At 40.2% G+C, this 19,916-nt stretch overlaps 2 protein-coding genes across 4 annotated transcripts in view; one reads left to right on the forward strand and one right to left on the reverse strand.

The window, feature by feature from the left end:
* Nucleotides 1-407: 407 nt before the first annotated feature.
* dnajb9b (DnaJ heat shock protein family (Hsp40) member B9b) lies at nucleotides 408-3,396 on the reverse strand. The gene is made up of 3 exons (XM_083545791.1): nucleotides 3,252-3,396; nucleotides 2,367-2,597; nucleotides 408-2,241 (listed from the first exon to the last, which is right to left on the reverse strand). The coding sequence occupies exons 2-3, from the start codon at nucleotides 2,581-2,583 to the stop codon at nucleotides 1,838-1,840; spliced, it is 621 nt and encodes a 206-aa protein (XP_083401917.1). The 5' UTR covers nucleotides 2,584-2,597; nucleotides 3,252-3,396; the 3' UTR covers nucleotides 408-1,837.
* Nucleotides 3,397-6,676: 3,280 nt separating this feature from the next.
* Nucleotides 6,677-19,916, forward strand: part of apaf1 (apoptotic peptidase activating factor 1) — a 46,978-nt gene continuing 33,738 nt past the window's right edge. For all 3 annotated transcript variants that reach the window (XR_014534282.1, XR_014534283.1, XM_083546179.1), the window contains exons 1-9: nucleotides 6,677-6,844; nucleotides 8,175-8,314; nucleotides 9,628-9,817; nucleotides 11,781-11,978; nucleotides 12,647-12,836; nucleotides 16,393-16,505; nucleotides 16,743-16,874; nucleotides 17,941-18,179; nucleotides 18,798-18,965. Coding sequence is in view for 1 of the 3 variants with exons in the window: in XM_083546179.1 (XP_083402305.1) it covers nucleotides 8,177-8,314; nucleotides 9,628-9,817; nucleotides 11,781-11,978; nucleotides 12,647-12,836; nucleotides 16,393-16,505; nucleotides 16,743-16,874; nucleotides 17,941-18,179; nucleotides 18,798-18,965 (1,368 nt within the window). In the remaining 2 variants the exon portion in view is untranslated. The remainder of the gene's footprint in view (nucleotides 6,845-8,174; nucleotides 8,315-9,627; nucleotides 9,818-11,780; nucleotides 11,979-12,646; nucleotides 12,837-16,392; nucleotides 16,506-16,742; nucleotides 16,875-17,940; nucleotides 18,180-18,797; nucleotides 18,966-19,916) is intronic.

Here is a 19,916-nt window from a genome sequence, read left to right on the forward strand (position 1 = left end):
ATTCAGCAGGTCTGGCAGTAATCAGGTTTCGGTGTGACAAGTGAAGTTTATTTCAGCTTTCCAAAGATTTGGTTAATCAGTTTATTCATGATTTCGCAAGGGGGGAATTACATTTTCACATAGGGCCAGGCAGGTTTGAACAGCATTTTCCCTCTTAATAAATAAAATCATCAATTGAAAAAATGATTTTTATTAACTTTGAATTTTCTTGACCATCTGAATATTTTAAGTGTAAGATAAAAATAATTGTCAATTACTTTAGATTTAGGAATAATTCCTGTGATTACCATTAATGTAATTGAGATATTGAATAAGATTGATGTTATTCCTAGTGTATTAACAAACATCTTGACGTGTGTGTGTGTGTGTGTGTGTGTGTGTGTGTAAAGCAATGAAAGACAAAAGGCTTTTTATACAGCATACTTTATAGACACCAAAAATAAAGCACAGCAGCATTTTGTGTACAATCATTAAAGTCTAAAAATGAACTCATAAAAGCAAGCATTAATATATTATTGCACATTATCCTGTACATGAATATCACAACATGAGGTAACAGTTAAAACAAAAAACCAAACCAAACAAAAAAAACTATTTAATAGAATCCTGCGTTACATAGTCTCAATTCTATTAGTTTCCTTTACGTGGAAAAAAAATTGCACAACAGACGACCTGCTTGTTTTTCTTTAAAAAAAAAAAAAAAAAAAAAAAAAAAAGACAATGATACTGATATAGTATCAGTTTCTCTGGTGAAGTCGAACGAAAGTCTTACTCGGGTTTCAAGCACATGCAAATGTGGTACTTATGAAAATAAATAATAAATAATCCGATGAAAATGGCGGTTAACCCCGAGGGGCAAAGCGGTGTGATTATTGCATGTTATTCAGGAGACCTCCAGAAGAGTGTTACAGATCAAATCGGGTGGTTTGTACGTATTAAAATAAGTGCGATTCATCAGTCCGGCTGTGTGAAAAGTTCAAGGAAGACATTAAACTGACAACTAAGAGAGCGGTCAGTCGTCTAGACGTCACAATACGCTCGCCTATTTTTCCTGCTTCGAACCAAATTTGAGGATGTTGACTTTCTGCCTATAAATCCCACCCACTAACAGGTGCCATGATGAACAGATATCACTGATGTATAATCACAGAGAAAATCGTGTTGTTTATACAATATCCTGTATACGCTTTACAGCCTTAATGGCTGGACATGAAATACACTATATGGACAGAAGTATTGGGACACCTGATTTCTCTTCAGCCGTATGTGCTTCTTCTTCCCCAAACCGTATGCACAAATTTGGAGGCACACAATTGTACAGAACGTCTTTGGATGCCGTAGCATGACATTTTCCCCTGCATTGGAAGTAGGAGACCCAAAACCAAAAAGATGTGCAAGATCTCCTGCTATAGAGCTGCAACCCTATTGAACACTGATTGCATCCCAGACCTCCTCGCCTTCATCAGTACCTGACTTTACTAACAAACCACAGTGGATGAAGGAGCACAAAAATGTCCCAGAAGAGTAAATAAATTATTCGAACGGCGACGGAGAGAGAGGAAGCACATGCCAATTTTATGATAAGGTGTCCACAAACTTTTGTCCATATAGAGTGTCTTTTTAAGGTTATTTATGTCTGCTTACAAATATGTGTGAAGTCAGGCGTGCAAAACGTCTTCGTCTGTCTAGTTTATATATTTTTTTATTTTTTTATGAATCCCTTCGTTATTAATTGTAAATTTGGACGCTCCAACCCGTGTCACCGAGAACAGATTCGGTCAGGGCAGTAAGCAAAAAAACAAACAAACAAACAAACAAAATAACCTTGCAGCTAAAATCAGGAGCACTTTGTGTGCGTGGTCACCATGTTTCCACGCCGCTGAGTGACCGTGTGGCAACGCCGCTGGCCGGCGGAGTCCTGAAACCCGCCTCCATTCGGGTGTCCGTCAAAGGAGAAAAAGTCAGAGAACATATCGAACATGTCGCCGCCGAAAGAATTCCAGGAGCCGCTCCGGTGCGCCTCTTTGTGGGCTTGAAAGTGGCTCGCGAAATGGCGTTCACGCCGGGAGTGTGTCGGCTGGCCGAACATATCAGAGTCTCTGAACATGTCCTCGAAGTCGAAGCTGAACGGCTGGTGGAATTGATCACCCCTGGTTCCTCGTGTTCCCTCTCTGGAGAATGAGCTGCTCCTTATCTGGTCATACTCCCGCCTCCTTTTAGAGTCAGATAGCGTTTCGTATGCTGTGGGAAAAAACAAAGGGGCGAAAGAAAAAAGGGATAGAGATCGAAATGAGTGAACTTGTTTCTCATGTAAAGGAAAAATTGTTATGCAACAATCTGTACATTGATGGAAAATGAAAACACACCCTCTGCAATCTCCCTGAACTTCGCCTCCGCGTCTGGGCTTTTGTTCTTGTCCGGGTGATATTTCATGGCCAGTTTGTGAAAGGCCTTTTTGATCTGGCGCTCAGAAGCATCTTTGGGAACACCAAGGATTTCATAGTGATCTTTGTGCGCCAAGACGATCTCGCAGATCATCAGGACACACAAGGCTACAGCGAACATCGACTGGGTTCTTGTCATGGTTGCGTTCACGCCTGTACACAGGAAGGAAATGCTGCTGGTTAGTTGTTAGTACACACACTTTAATGCCACATACTCACGCACACCCAAATATACACACACACACACACACACACACACACACACACACACACACACACACACACACACACACACACACACACGCATACACACTCCTTTTATGCATTTGTACACAAACAGGAGTTTATCATCACAGGTGTTTTTCATGGGCACCATGATCTTTACTGAAAATGCATTTTTAAATGTTGATTTTTATCAAATCCACAAACTTTTTAACAACTTTAAAACAGAAAATAAAACCACTCGACTCTCATTTGGTCGAATCGACTCCGAAACTTGGGAGTCGACTCTCCTTTCATGACTGTTGGAATGGCAGAATCGACTCTTTTGAGATATAGTTTCCCGCACGATAAAGATCAGTGCAATGTCGGATTTGTAATAATTAATCGAAATACGTCTTAATGCGATTTCTTACATCTTTATTAAAGCTGGTCAGTGTTGTTAAATAAGTCAGACCCCGCGAATCTTAACATTGGACTTTTACAACCAAGATATTTGAGTGCTGAATGTTGTCAACGTCTCAAAACGGCACGAAATGCACAGAAATGTTGGGTTAAATGAATAAAAGCCGTAATTATGACGCTTACCCGTGGTATGCTGAGATGAACCTGAGGTAAAGTTATTAAGGAGAGCGGCAGAGCACAAACCACATTCGCGCTCTCTGACACGGTGTGTCTCTTTGACACGGCGCTCTGGAGTGGAGCTAAAGAGACAGCGCGCTCGAGGCCCACGAATCGCAATCTGATTGGTCTGTTTAGATATTCTGCGACTTCGCGTTTTGTGATTGGTTCAGGCGGTGAACGCGTGGAACTTATGCGCTCTGACGTCAGCTCCACTCCCAAGGCTGCTGTTCGGGTACAAATAAAACCAGCATGCTGCATACCGAACTTTCTAGAATCAGTCTATCTATCTATCTATCTATCTATCTATCTATCTATCTATCTATCTATCTATCTATCTATCTATCTATCTGTCTGTCTGTCTGTCTGTCTGTCTGTCTGTCTGTCCAATTCCAAAAAAGTTAGGGCACTGTGACAAACCCATTTTTATTCATAATAGAACATAGTGGAAATGTAATTTTAAAAAAAGAAACAATAAGGTAATTTTGCATTTAATGGCAACAACAACAACAACAACAACAACAACAACAAAAAGGTTTGGACAAGGCCATGATTACCACTGTATAGCATCCCCTCTTCTCTTAACAACACTGTGCATTCATCTGGGAACTGAGGAGGCCAGTTGCAGGAGTTTTGGAAGAGGAATGTTGTTCACATTTATGTCTGATACAGGATTCTAGCTGTTCAACAGTCCTTGGTCTTCTATGTTGTATTTTTGCTTTAGTGTTTTCAATTGGTAAAAGGTCTGGACTGCAGACCAGGCCACTTCCACACCCAGACTGTTCTACTACAAAATAATTCAGTGTGTGATTAAACATTGCCTTGCTGAATGAATGGATGGATGGATGGATGGATGGATGGATGGATGGATGGATGGATGGATGGATAGATAGATAGATAGATAGATAGATAGATAGATAGATAGATAGATAGATAGATAGATAGATAGATAGATAGATGCAAATCTAAAAAGTGTTTTGAAAAGACCTGTGCAAACCAGAGTGTTAAGGTGCATAATGTACAGTGTGCAGTACAGTTCAGAACAGTGAGGAATGTCAACCCTGAACCTTTCCCCCCAGAGTGGAATTAAACAGCCACATGGCATGGGGGAGGAACGACCTCCTCAGCCTGTCACTGAAGCTGCTACTCTGCCTGGAGATGATGCTGTGCAGTAGATGCAGTGGATTGTAAATGATTGACAGGAGCTCAACATCTGCCTCTTAGCCACTGATGTCAGGCTGTCCAGCTCTGAGCCCACAACAAAGACCGCTTTCCTCACCAGCTTGTCCAGACGTGAGGAATTCCGCATAGACGAGGGCACTCGCCACAACATGTGCAGCAGCTTTTTGCAGATGTTGATGGATGCCAGCCTTCTAAAAAAAGTATAAAAACCCTGTCTTTATCTTGCAGCATTGATGATGCCTTTCCAGACACGTTCCATATGCATTAATACATTCCCATACCATCAGAGATGCAGGATATTTGAACTGATCGCTCATACTAAACCAGATGGTCCCTTCTCTCTTTAGTCTGGAGGACCCTGTATCCTTGGTTTACAAAAATAAATTAAATTCCTCGTATAAAAGAACACTTGGCCTCAGTCCATTTGGAAAGCATCTTGGCCCATAGAAGACAATGCTTTTTTCTGTATCATGTACACATGTAGCTTCTTCTTTGCATGACAAAGATTTAACCTGCATTTGTGGATGACCCTGCAAACTCCCTGGGATGGTATGAGGAAGAAACCATGGAAGGAACCAGACTCAAAGGGCAACCCATCCTTATCTGGGTGGGACCGAATGTTCATTCATTGTAATTACATTGTTGAGGCGTGTAGTAATAGGTGCGTAAATGCAAATCTATTCATGCCCCTGTCCAGAGCCACTGTAGTACACTGTTGATATTAATTACAGTCTGAATCAGTCAAAGTTCTTGAGTTGCTCAGCAGCTTCATGGATCTTCTGGCTGTAGATGTGGAAGCATCCTCAGCTGCACAGAGTGGTCTCAAAAATCTAATTTCATTATCGATTATTATTAATTATTATCGATTAATTGTTGCAGCCCTAAACAAAAGCATTCAAAGGTTTTTCTGCATCCTTTAATGACATCATATTTCTTATTTGAGCAATATTCCAAAGGTAAAAGAAGGCAATCCTAGTAATGTTATTTACATGAGCCTCAAAGGAGAGACTAGTCAATAATCACAGCAAGGTCATTTATCATTCCAAGGTACACACTAAAAGAGAAAGACCGTCCAGAGATGCTACAAAATCTGAAGTCTTACTTCTAGCTGCATGTGGACCTGGTAAAAGTACTTCCATCTTAAGCTGATTTCTCTCATCTAGCCTTGCTGAAACATACAACTGTGTACCGCCAACATAACAATGGAAGCTAATACCATGTTTACATATAATTTCACCCAGAAGCTGAATATATTAAAAGAAAAGCAGTGGGCCAAAGACAGATCCCTGCAGAACACCAAACTTTACTTCAGAGTAAAGAGTGTAGAAAAATTACTTTTCACATCAACAAACGATAAGTCAAATAAGACCTACGCCAGGAGAGAGCTGTTCACTTTATTCCAAAAACATTTTCTACTCTAGCAAGCAGGATAGATTGATCAATGGTATCAAAAGCTGCACCAAGTTCAAGCAACACAAGTAAGGAGACACAACCCTGATCATAGGTTAATAGCAGGTAATTACTTCACTTTATCACTATAACCAGCGCCATCCCTGTGCTATGATTAATATTATTCCTAAGTAGGTTTGAGCAGAACTGCTGTGCTAAAACCTTTTTTAGTATCTTGGAGTTAAAAGGGAGGTCCAGTTCAGGTTCTGTTCCTCAATTTGTAGACAAAGTCTTTCACAGATTGGTAAACATCTGCCCCTATTTACTTCTGCGAGATTCTGCCTCTCATAGATACACAATTTATACCCAATTATGTAACTGACCTGTTGCCAATGAACTCCATTAGTTGCATAATGTTCCTTCTGCTGGTTCTTTTAACAAACACTTATTGTTTCCAGGCTTTTTTTTTTTTTGCCACCGTCCCAACATTTTTGAGATGTGTTGTGGTCATCAAATTTGAAATTTCCTTATTTTATTAAATTTTTTACCTGAAAATGTTTTTTTTTTATGTTCTATTGAAAATAAAATATGAAGTTTATGTAATTTTCAAATCATTGCGTAAGGTTAAGAAACACGTTATTAATTACTAATGATTCAAATCAAGCTCCGCCCCTAAATTGGAAGAGATGGACACACGCACGCACGCGCGCGAGCGTACGCGCATAATCTACCAAAGAATTTAAACTGCCTGGTTACTGTAGAAAATATAGGGCGTGGCCTCGGACAGTCACATGACCCCTAGAACTGGTTTCTATTTGCTGGAGAGGGAGTTGTTTTTGATTGAAACGCGGAAGTGGAGAAGACACGGTGCTTTCGGTGGTTTAAAGCGCACTGGGTTTTTATTAAATCGCAATTTACAGTAAAGCGAGAACAGAGAAAGGAAATCAGACTTCATCGTGTTGATGTTGTAGTAAAGAGAAAAAAAATCGGTGAGTGTCTTTTGTGTTTCTGTGTTGGAGAAAACCTGGCTGTCACTTCATTTGCAGTTGTTACAGGGAACTCCAGTATTGCAATACACTTTCTTGTGCGTGTGTGTGTGTGTGTGTGAAATGGACAAAAAAACTATATTCTCCCCTGTTCACGTGGCAGGTTTGTATAATGTAAAGGAAACTATCATAAATGATGTCATATGTTTTTTCCCAACATTAGTGTAAAATTATGTTAAAAATGTCAGTGAAAACCAATCAGAACTTTTTTATGGTGAAAAAGAAAGAAATAAACTGTCAGTGTTTTGGGGGTGAAGTGGGGCGTAAATTTATTATACTGACTGGAAAGATCATATTTAGAGAGTCACAGCTGAAGTGTAACAGATATGAACATGCAAACATCTCCTGCAAAATGTCTCAAGAAAAAGAAATTATTGGAACAAAGTATCAATAATAATTATAATAATATAATTCTGTCCTAATAGACCACGTAGAATCCGCATAGAAAGTGAAAACCGAACAATCTGATCTCTGGTCTTAAACCCTTTTGTTTTACACCCAAACTTATCAAAATGTGTAATATGTTGAAATAATTGAACTGCCATGTGAACAATTTTTGTTATATTTTAGGGACAAATGCATCTTTGACATTTAGAGGATGTCCTGTTTTTCATATATGAGCTTGGCCATGATTGGCTTGTGTCCTGGTGATTGACAGGAGAGAGACAGTATGCCCCTCCCACCTAGGCGCACAGTCAATTTGACTTTCTTGGCATTTCAACAGTGGCAGACTTGGGACATGATTACCATTGTGTAGAATCCGCTCTTCTTTTAACAACAGTATGTAGTCATTTGGGAACTGAAGAGACCATTTGAATGGTCTCTTCATGTGCGTTGGAATGTTGTCCAATTTGTGTCTGATACAGGATTCTAGCTGTTTGGCAGTCCTTGGTCTTCTTTGTCATATTTTTTGTTTTAGTGTTTTTAACTGCCAAGTCCAAGTCCTCTCACAGGTGTCTGATAACGTTGCAATTTTCACGCCCGTTGATCAGATGGTCGGAACTCGCAACCCACATCTGTAGCAAACTCCACAAGCTCAAATATATTTGTGTGGATTTAATAGTGGGGTTTTTGTATATATAAGAAAAGCTGGACAGTTCAAAACAGTTAAACTTTTTCATGCATTTTTTATACTTTTGAGTTTTCTTACCTGAGATGGTATTAAGAGGTGGATTGATTCAGATAGGACACCACTGAAGGTCTAGGGGTTAAATGCACATTAGAGCAATTACGCTCTCACTCTCTCTTTTTTTCTCACTGTATGTGTGTGTAGAGATGGAGGAGAGGGCTCGCAGCTGCTTGCTGCGCTCCAGGATGACCCTGGAGGAGGATATTAAGGCTTCCTACCTTATAGACCACATGATCACTGATGGAGTTCTGACCGGAGATGAGGAGGATAGGATACTCAGTAAGGTCTGTTTTGCCCATCTTTATTTTTGTATACAGGCACATGAATGGAGTTGCAAACATTTTTTCCTCCTGTTGACTCTCAACGAGAAATTCACCACGTGACATAGAGCAGGAAGAGTAAAAAAAGCAGCACATGTCAGACTGTTAAATCTAAAACGCAGACTTGATACTTCTGGTTTTCTGCAGAAATTGAAATGCAGCCTTTATTTTTATTTTTTTATTTTATCTATTTATCTTTCTTTAGAGTTGTTTTATCAGTTCTAAAGTATCTGTGAATTTGAATTTTATTGGAACTAAACAAACCTGTGCGCACAGGTACGTGGGTATGGTTTTACAATAAGGCGCTTGGTAAGGTCACGTGACCGTCAAGCTTCTCTGAGATTTCATCATGTACAGAGACACATGCATGTTCCTTATGTTTCTATGCAACAAACTCTGTAATGTAACGGTCTGAAGATGTCCTTTTTCCAAACAAATCCATAAATGTCCATATGTTCGACTTTATTTCCGTTGAAAAAAAGCATGAAGAACGGCTTTACACACTCTCAGCATCCAGACACTTTCTCCAAATGTTCAGATAAAATTCAGTGGTGTAAAAAAGTGTTCACACAGGGCCATGTAGTTTTGGATTTGGATTTCCCTCAATACAAAAAAAAAAATCTTCCATTAAAAACTGCATGTTGTGTTCACTTGTTATCTTTTACTAATATTCAAATTAGTTTGATGATCTGAAACATTAAAGTGTGACAAACATGCAAAAAAAAAAAGAAATCAGGAAAATACTTTTTCACACCACTGTACTTTGCCATGCCTCAGAGAAGTTCTTCACTAGCTGGAGATTTCTTGTTCATCCCAGAGCAGTTTAAAAGGATTTGGATGCGGTGACTGGGCAGGTAATTCCATGATAGATATCACTCCAGACGACTCCAGAAGCTTACAGGATTTGATGAACCAGACGGAATTGCATGGTGTTAAAGTATGGAATGGGGGTTCAGTTCCTGGAACATCCTCTGCTCCAAAACAAGCCCAAACTATTAGACCAGACGCTGAATCATCTCAAGTCAGGTCAAGTCAAGCAGGCTTTATTGTCATTCCAACCATATACAGTGCAGTACATACTGAAAAGAATCAACATTTACCCCCAGGACCGAGCTGCGACCTCAGACAGCATGCAGAAAATTAACAAAAGGAACACAAAACTACACATGTGCAACATTAGTGCAAAAAAAAAAAAAAGCAGACACAGTAACACCGACCAGTACAGTATAAAATGTTGTGCATGTAGAATCTCTTGTTTAAAATCCCTCACTGTGCAGCCGACCAGAAAGGAGAAGGCAGCAGCCCTGCTGGAGGTCCTGCTGTGCAAAGACAACAGGGCGTACATCTCCTTCTACAACGCGCTGATCCGTGAGAGCTACGGAGACCTGGCCGGGCTGCTTCACGCCGACCTGCCGCAGCTCAGCCCCGAGGGGGACAAGAGCTCCCTGAACGGGATCTCTTCCGCAGGTGAACTATAAACAAACACCCCTCATTTTATTCTACCTTATATGTTGTACGTCTTTTTTTTCTCCATATTTTTTTGATTACAAGTGAGATGGACTGTGTTTTGGAGCTTAAAAACTCCCAAAAACAACACACAAAAGGGTTGAAAAAGTGATCCATAGCTAAAAACCACACACACACACACCCCCACACACACACCCCTAAAGATATTCAAACTTTTTTTTTTATTTATATGCAATGACATTTTCTGTTATCACATTTCCTGTGTTGTCAGTTAATGCGACATTTCCATAAAAGGTTATTTCAGAATAATTGCGAAGATCTGTTTCCTTCGCAGCTTGACCGATAATGATCTGTGCTTTTTTTTTTTTTTTTTTTTTTTAACGTCCAATTCCACAAGCTCTATTTGCTCTTCTAATGAGCTCCAATCAGATTTTTAGGTACTGATGTAGGTGAGAAGGTGAGAAGGCCTGTGGTGCAGTCAGCGTTCACATTCATCATGTTCGAAAGGGTTGGAGCTTTATATCTCTGTAGTGATCTTCCACATCTTAAAACCCATGATCTTTATGGGCAGATCTTTACGAGGCTGGCTTTGTGCATTAAACATACCTGGAACAGGATTTGTGTTATTTTAGTGAAAGGAAAATTTCATTCTACGAAATGCATCCAGAAAGATTCCAAAAAAGTTGGGACACTGTACAAATTGTGAATAAAAAAGAATGCAATAATTTACAAATCTCATAAACTTATATTTTATTCACAATAGAATATAGAAAACATATCAAATGTTGAAAGTGAGACATTTTGAAAGTGTCATGCCAAATATTGGCTCATTTTGGATTTCATTAAGAGCTACACATTCCAAAAAAGTTGGGACAGGTAACAATAAGAGGCTGGAAAAGTTAAATGGAACAGCTGCACAATCTCTGTGCGTAAGGGTCAAGGCTGGAAAATCACACTTGGATGCCTGTAATCTTCAGGCAAATCGCAACATGGGCTCAGGAAAACTTCCAGAAAACATTGTCGGTGAACCCAATCCACCGTGCCATTCCCCATTGCCGGCTGAAACTCTATAGGTCAAAAAAGAAGCCATATCTAAACATGATACAGAAGTGCAGGCGTTTTCTCTGGGCCAAGGCTCATTTAAAATGGACTGTGGCAAAGTGGAAAACTTTTCTGTGGTCAGACGTATCAAAATTTGAAGTTCTTTTGGGAAAACTGGGATGCCATGTCATCCGGACTAAAGAGGATAAGGACAACCCAAGATGTTCTCAGCGCTCAGTTCAGAAGCCTGCATCTCTGATGGTATGGGGTTGCATGAGTGCGTGTGGCATGGGCAGCTTACACATCTGGAAAGGCACCATCAATGCTGAAAGGTATATCCAAGTTCTAAAACAACATATGCTCCCCTTCAGACGTCGTCTCTTTCAGGGAAGACCTTGCATTTTCCAACATGACAATGCCAGACCACATACTGCATCAATTACAACATCATGGCTGCATAGAAGAAGGATCCGGGTACTGAAATGGCCAGCATGCAGTCCAGATCTTTCACCCATAGAAAACAATTGGCGCATCATAAAGAGGAAGATTCAACAAAGAAGACCTAAGACAGTTGAGCAACTAGAAGCCTGTATTAGACAAGAATGGGACAACATTCCTATTCCTAAACTTGTCTCCTCAGTCCCCAGACGTTGGTAAACATGGCCTTGTTCTAACTTTTTGAGATGTGTTGATGCCATAAAATTAAAAATGAACAGTTTTTTCCCTTAAAGTGATACATTTTCCCAGTTTAAACATTAGATATGTCATCTATGTTGTATTCTGAATAAAATATTGAAATTTAAAACTTCCACATCATTGCATTCTGTTTTTATTCACAATTTGTACAGTGTCCCAACTTTATTGGATTCGGGTTTGTACACCAGACGTAGACTTTCAGTTGACGTGTGCGTCTTCATTTCAGTGCAGATGATCCTGAGTGAAGGGGGCGTGCCCCAGAGGCCCATGGTGTTTGTGAACCGGCCTTCTCTGCTGTCCCAGCTCCGGGAGAAACTGAGGCATCTGCAGAAAGCTCCCGGGTGGGTCACCGTGCATGGCATGGCAGGATCTGGGAAGTCTGTGATCACTGCTGAGGCGGTGAGAGATCGGGTGCTGATCAACGGTACGTACAAATATTCTGATCTGATAAAAGGGCTGGGGGAAGGTTATGGTCTATGGTTCTGTGTAGCATCTTGCATCCTGACACTATGCATCATAATGCAGTCAGACTGCCAAGTCACTTTAAGGCTCAAGGTTACTGATCGGAAGGTCATGGGTTCAAGCCCCACTATCACCAAGCTGCCACTATTGGGCCCCTGAGCAAGGCCCTTAACCTTTTCTGCTCCAGGGGTGCTGTATCCTGGTGACCCCAGTTTCTTAACACTGTACTGTCATGCATATGTGACAAGTAAAAGCCCCTTTCTATCTTTCTTTCTTTCAAACTCTTTCTTTTTTTTTTTTTATCTCGTCGACAGAATGTCGAATGACATTCCCTTCAAAGTAAAAAAAAAATAAAAAGAATAAAATCTGAAGCATATTACAAAAATGCGACTTGAAAGGTCACGATGAGACGCACGATGCCTTCCTCCTCCATGTCGTTGTAATGTTTCCTTGACTTTGGGTGGGGGGATGAGGAGAAAGTAGGCAGGTTCGGACAAACTCCAGAAACTTCAGTATTCCATTATCATTTTCATCCCTGTCCTCATTGTCCTCCTCCTACCTGAAACACTGAACTCTAAATGCTCTCGCTCTCTCCCTTTTTCTCTTTCTCATCGTGTCTTGCGTGTGTAGAGTGTTTTCCCGATGGAGTTCACTGGCTGTCCATCGGTCAGTGCGACAAAGCCGATCTCCTGGTGAGAATGCAGTCTCTGTGCTTTAGGCTGGAGCAGAGTCAAAGTTCTGAAACGTCTCTAAGGACGCCAGGCTCGGTCGAGGAGGCGAAAGAGCGACTGCGCTTCCTCATGCTGCGCAAGCTTCCCAGGTGAATTTAAACATCACATATCTCTTAACATCTCAGAAAGTCAGTCCGAGTCCGAGTTTTTTTTTACGCCATTTAATGTAACGGTGTTCCTGGAAAACAAATCCAGCTGCAGCCTTTTGGGATTGAAACTTACAGAGGCTTTCGCTTGGTTCCGTTGCAAATCATTACAGTTCTGAGTTGGGGTTTAGAATAATTTTGGATTATTCTGTATAAATTGTTCTAGGATTCGTTTCTTAAAATCATGGTTTTGCTACTGATGAGTGTGTCTGCGTTTGAACTAGGGCTGCTGCTATTGATTATATTAGTTATCAAGCATTCCAACGATTATTCCATCGAAGTACAGTAATCCCCCGTTTATTCGAGATTTGAGATTTCTGTACTTTTTTTACTTTATTAAGGAGCAATACTAAATTAGAAAGAGGAAAATAAGACGGTCCCTTTAAACAAATAAATAATTGGATTTTTTTTTTAGAAACATGTTTATTTTTATTGCTGAAAATGCACACAAGAATATCGGTAAAAATCAAAGCCATTTAGTGCATTTAATTGCCATATAACTCCAAAATGCAAATACAGTGCGTTCAAAAAGACCCCCCGCAGCGGCCCCATAGAGTGGGGTTATGGGAAAATATTTGTGTAATGAAACTCATAATTATTCTCACTCATATAATTATTTATTAAATCACGCACAGTATCGTTTTCGTCGTTTTCTTGTTTCTGAAAAAGCTGCTTGAAATTTTCCACGTACTAAATCCGTGTATACACGGCTTTGTATATTGCCTTGATGAATTTTTGTAATCAAAAATTTCCCTAGTTTGAACTGTTGCTGCTAGGTTGCCAGGTCTTCAGTGGTGTCCTACCTGAATCAATCCACCTCTTAATCCCATCATTATGACGGCACGTCTATAGAAACCTCAGTATTATAGAGAAACGCAGTAGAACAGCGCGCTGCATCACAGACAGGAATCTCATACAGTCAGAATGAATGTTATTACTAAAAGCAAGAAACCCAATGAACACAGTTCAACACGTCTCCTTTCACTGTAGCCACAGCTACAATAAAATTACCCCCCATTATTCTCTGCATTACTTTTTTTCTGGGGATTTGGAATTAAGTGTGTTTTTGTGCAAATACTACAGGAAAGAAAACACAATAGTAGGAACGGTTCACAAAAAAAGCTTTACAACTGTTTTGAACTGTGTCGCTCGACATTTCCTCACAATGTCCAGCTTATCTGGTAAAGTCCATCTTGTAAGTGTATCTGCGACCAAATCGATTTCTTCTTCCCTTTTAGTCTTTGTGGAATGAAAAAAAAAACAGCCATTTAATTCAAAAAAAAATATTTGCGTTTTGCGACAGATACAGTTTGAGAGCTTTGACAAATTTGAAAATCAAATTGAAATCTGATTGGCAGGGTTCCCACGCTTCTTGAAAGTACTTGAATATCAGACACATGGATTCAAGGCCTGATATATGTGTGTGTGTGTGTGTGTATATATATGTATATACAGTGAGGAAAATAAGTATTTGAACACCCTGCTATTTTGCAAGTTCTCCCACTTAGAAATCATGGAGGGGTCTGAAATTGTCATCCTAGGTGCATGTCCACTGTGAGAGACATAATCTAAAAAAATAATAAAAATCCAGAAATCACAATATATGATTTTTAAACTATTTATTTGTATGATACAGCTGCAAATAAGTATTTGAACACCTGTCTATCAGCTAGAATTCTGACCCTCAAAGACCTGTTAGTCTGCCTTTAAAATGTCCACCTCCACTACATTTATTATCCTAAATTAGATGCACCTGTTTGAGGTCGTTAGCTGCATAAAGACACCTGTCCACCCCATACAATCAGTAAGAATCCAACTACTAACATGGCCAAGACCAAAGAGCTGTACAAAGACACTAGAGACAAAATTGTACACCTCCACAAGGCTGGAAAGGGCTACGAGGAAATTGCCAAGCAGCTTGGTGAAAAAAGGTCCACTGTTGGAGCAATCATTAGAAAATGGAAGAAGCTAAACATGACTGTCAATCTCCCTCAGACTGGGGCTCCATGCAAGATCTCACCTCGTGGGGTCTCAATGATCCTAAGGAAGGTGAGAAATCAGCCCAGAACTACACGGGAGGAGCTGGTCAATGACCTGAAAAGAGCTGGGACCACCGTTTTCAAGGTTACTGTTGGTAATACACTAAGACGTCATGGTTTGAAATCATGCATGGCACGGAAGGTTCCCCTGCTTAAACCAGCACATGTCCAGGCACGTCTTAAGTTTGCCAATGACCATTTGGATGATCCAGAGGAGTCATGGGAGAAAGTCATGTGGTCAGATGAGACCAAAATAGAACTTTTGGGTCATAATTCCACTAAACGTGTTTGGAGGAAGAAGAATGATGAGTACCATCTCAAGAACACCATCCCTACTGTGAAGCATGGGGGTGGTAGCATCATGCTTTGGGGGTGTTTTTCTGCACATGAGACAGGGCGACTGCACTGTATTAAGGTAGAGGATGACCGGGGCCATGTATTGCGAGATTTTGGGGAACAACCTCCTTCCCTCAGTTAGAGCATTGAAGATGGGTCGAGGCTGGGTCTTCCAACATGACAATGACCCAAAGCAGACAGCCAGGATAACCAAGGAGTGGCTCTGTAGGAAGCATATCAAGGTTCTGCCGTGGCCTAGCCAGTCTCCAGACCTAAACCCAATAGAGAATCTTTGGAGGGAGCTCAAACTCCGTGTTTCTCAGCGACAGGCCAGAAACCTGACTGATCTAGAGAAGATCTGTGTGGAGGAGTGGGCCAAAATCCCTCCTGCAGTGTGTGCAAACCTGGTGAAAAACTACAGGAAACGTTTGACCTCTGTAATTGCAAACAAAGGCTACCGTACCAAATATTAACATTGACTTTCTCAGGTGTTCAAATACTTATTTGCAGCTGTATCATACAAATAAATAGTTTAAAAATCATACATTGTGATTTCTGGATTTTTTTTTTAGATTATGTCTCTTACAGTGGACATGCACCTACAATGACAATTTCAGACCCCTCCATGATTTCTAAGTGGGAGAACTTGCAAAATAGCAGGGTGTTCAAATACTTATTTTCCTCACTGTGTGTATATATATATATATATATATATATATATATATATATATATATATATATATATATATATATATATATATATATCTCTCACACACACACACACACACACACACACACACACACACACACACACACACACACACACACGTGTGTGTGTATATTTATATATAAAAATCTACATGGATGGTTTGAGAGAAACGTTATTAAATGGAAGAGAACAGACAATTGGGAATAATTTAATACACATTCATGGTGAAAAATATATTTAAATGTAAGTCAGTAATTCTGATTCAGAGTTTAAAGCCAGCAGATAAGGTCTTGCTGACCCTGATGGCCTTCCACAGAGTTTGAATGATGAGTCAGAAAGCTCTTACACAATCCTTGAACAGTTCAATGAGGCAAAACGTTGGTTCTCCTTATGACCATGTGCAATTGTTTTGCAGGTCTCTGCTGATCCTGGATGATGTTTGGGACAGTTTTACTCTCAGGGCGTTCGATATCCAGTGCCGAGTTCTCCTGACCACCAGGATCTCCACTCTGACCGATGCAGTGAGCGGTGGGGGAATGTTTTACTATTCTTGTTCTTTTTTTATTATTGTTATTAGGGTTTTTTCGATCCAGAATTCATAAAAAAAAAAAGAAAAGCTTTCATGGAGATTTACAACAAGGACATGGTTAAGCATCACTGCATATTCGTTTGGACATTTCATTTTGCGTTTTGTTTGAGGAGAAGACCGTAAAGTTTGTTTCGGGATTGGTCGTGTTTAAACCGCATTAATCCGTGTGTCCGTAGGTCACAGGTTCAAGGTTTCTGTGGAGAGCGGTCTGGACGAGGAGAAAGCGCTGGAAATTCTTGCTCTGTATGTAAATGGGAAAGCTCAGACTCTTCCAGAGCAGGCTCGCTGCATCGTGGAGGAATGCAAAGGTAAAAACTCCTGTTTTGCTTTGAATATCTTTTAAAAGTTGTGGAGACGTTCTACCATGACTTTTTCTTTTTAAGACCTTTGTGCATGATCTGGCTTTTAAGATCACTGACTTCTGGACAGATATTCTCCTTCAGCATGTTCTGGTAGAAATGGTTCTTGTCCTGAAGCAGCAAGGTTTCCCCACACCATTACACTACCACCACCATGTTTCATTTATGGTATGATGCCTTTATTATGGGATTCGCTTGACACCAACTCTGGCAGGACCAGTGTCACTTTTAACTCATCAATCCACAGAACAAAACGCTTCAGAATCATCACTGGAAAAAATATGAGATCAGGCTTGATGTTTCTCTCTGCTTATCGATGGAAAACAGATCTTATTTGACATTACGGAGGCTTGCAGTTTTCTTGAAACTTTTTGCTGGTTTTTTTTTAACTTCCTGGACGGGTTAATTTAAGTTGATTGAATAAATAACAGGGCATATATATATATATATATATATTATTTTTTATTTATTTTTTTTTTATAGGAATTTTAGAACTCACTACAGGTGGTCCCCAAGTTAAGATTTTTCTAACTTATGAGGTGGTATCCAAAACGTTTCGAGACTAATGGTGGTAACTGGTGCTATATACCTGTCATGTTAGGTAGCCTTCTTTTTCTCGATTCTAACCATTGCATGTTTTTTTCTTACCTTCTGCACTAAGGAGTCTTTTGATAAAGGTTGTTCAACACTCATGTGGATAATGAGCTGAATCTGTTGCAGGCATGGAAATAATGATTTCTGAAATATGCAAATTTGGGTAGTGGCTAAAAGTATAAATAATTTGTTATCAAACCAATACACATTTCGCCCAGAAAGTTCTTGCGACCCAGACCAATGGAACAACTGCTAAACCAAATTTGGTTTGCGTGGTTGGGGACCTCTGTGCTAGTGGAACAAAAGCTTTTAAGCTAGTTGTTTGTTACACTTGGTATAAAAAGTGCTTTATGAAGCCTTATGGCATTGTTGATATATTTAATATTTTATGATAACAATTATTGGGTCTGTGTTCCCCCAGGTTCTCCTCTGGTCGTATCTCTGATTGGGGCGCTGCTCCGAGACTTTCCTGATCGCTGGGGCTACTACCTGGAGCAGCTGAGGAAGAAGAGGTTCCAGCGCATACGCAAGTCCTCCTCATATGACTACGAGGCCCTGGATCAGGCCATGGACGCGAGTCTACAGGTCCTCGAAGAAGAGCACAGAGAGCTCTACAAAGACCTGAGCGTGCTGGAGAAGGATGTGAAGGTGCCTGCCAAGGTGGGAATTAACATCTGCAGATTGAGGTTAAGAGAGCAGAACACGTTTGTGAGTGAGGAACATTATGGCTGTCATGTTCAGGAGCTGTTTGTTTACACCATGTATTGGGTAATAGAGTATATGATAGGGTGTTAATCCAGGTCTTTCACATCATCTAACCACTTCTGCTATGAAATCCATGTCCCATAAATCACTCCTACAAACACCATGACAATCAGTAACATGCCCACCTTGAAAAAGGCAAAGACACAAAATAATTGGACAGTAAATGAGTGAAAGAAAGTTCTCTGTAGTCCAAATGGGAAGAACAAGAAGAACAGAACAGGAAAGAAGATGCTGGAAATGTGTAAAGCTGTTCTTCATGCTAAGGGAGGATTTTATAATAAAAAATAATGAAAATTTGCCCCTTCATATATTTGTTTGGTCAAAGACTGTAAATTACTGTAATTTCTTCTAAAATACTCTGGATTTGCCCCGTAAGTGTCGTCCGTTGAGGTCTCCTCGCACTTTCACCGAATTAAGAGCAGAAACCAGGATCGAGCATAAAGTGCTGACTAAATGAAAAATATTGCTTTGTTTTCTCATTAGTGTGGCTTTGGGTGCTGTCTGTGATTGCAGGTGCTTTCTGTGGTATGGGGTCTCGAGCTGGAGGAAGTGGAAGATGTCCTCCAGGAGTTCGTGAATAAATCTTTGATGTTCCGCGATTGTAACCAGCGGCCGTACCTCTACTTCCTGCACGACCTGCAGCTCGACTTTCTCACGGAGCAAAACCGCAATCAACTAGCGGTGAGCATCTTATGCATTTCCGGGAGGACGGATGGAGATCTGTCTGTCTGTCTGTCTGTCTGTCTGTCTGTCTGTCTGTCTGTCTGTCTGTCTGTCTGTCTGTCTGTCTGTCTGTCTGTCTATTCCAAACGACTGTCAGGACTTCAAACTATCATTGTTATTTGATCATTAAAGGTACTGTATATATTTAGCGTAGTGAAATGTCCTCTAGAAAGTAATGAGACAAGAACGTACGAGGTGGTATATATTTCGAGACTAGCCCTGTTTACCTTATTTACCTACGTTTCTACAAAGGTCTTTCTGATCTCTCGTCATCCTCCAGCGGCGTTCTTCCGGCTGTTGAAGCGAATGTCGCTCAAAACACCCTGAACGTTTGGTTGCAGCATCGCAGTATGTCAAACGTATGTCACGGCAAATGTCTCTGTGGCAGATTTGCCCATTTTCACGAGACATTTCACGTTTGCTTCAAGTTTGTTCTAACTCGCTGTCCATGATAAAATCGCAGACATTGTAACGAGCGGTCAGAATTTTTGCTTTTTGATGACACTTCTTAGCTTGTTAACAAGAACAGCATCCTCAAATTTTACACGTTAATCTTCACGTGAAGCTTCTTGCTGCATCTGACACTGTAAACTCCTTTTTTCAATGCTAAGTTTAAAAATAAATCTGTACTTTATTATGAGCATGTGTCATAGAAGTTCCTACGAATGTGTTAGCAGGTAAAAATTGTTAGCAGTGAAATTCTTTTCTTTCTTTTTTCTTTTTTATTCTGAATATTAAAATTGACCATAATGAATTTTCATTCATCAGGTTGTGTAGTTTGCAGCTTGAATGATGAAGAAGGATCTGATGTATTGCTCTAATTGTAAGGCAAAATGAGAATTCGTTGGGTTCTAGCATGACGTTTGGTTCACGCTCAGGTGTTCCGCCGTGTTGTTCTGCAGCAGTGTC

Source organism: Silurus aristotelis, assembly GCF_946808225.1.
Source record: "Silurus aristotelis genome assembly, chromosome: 7".
NCBI classification, from domain to species: Eukaryota; Metazoa; Chordata; class Actinopteri; order Siluriformes; family Siluridae; genus Silurus; species Silurus aristotelis.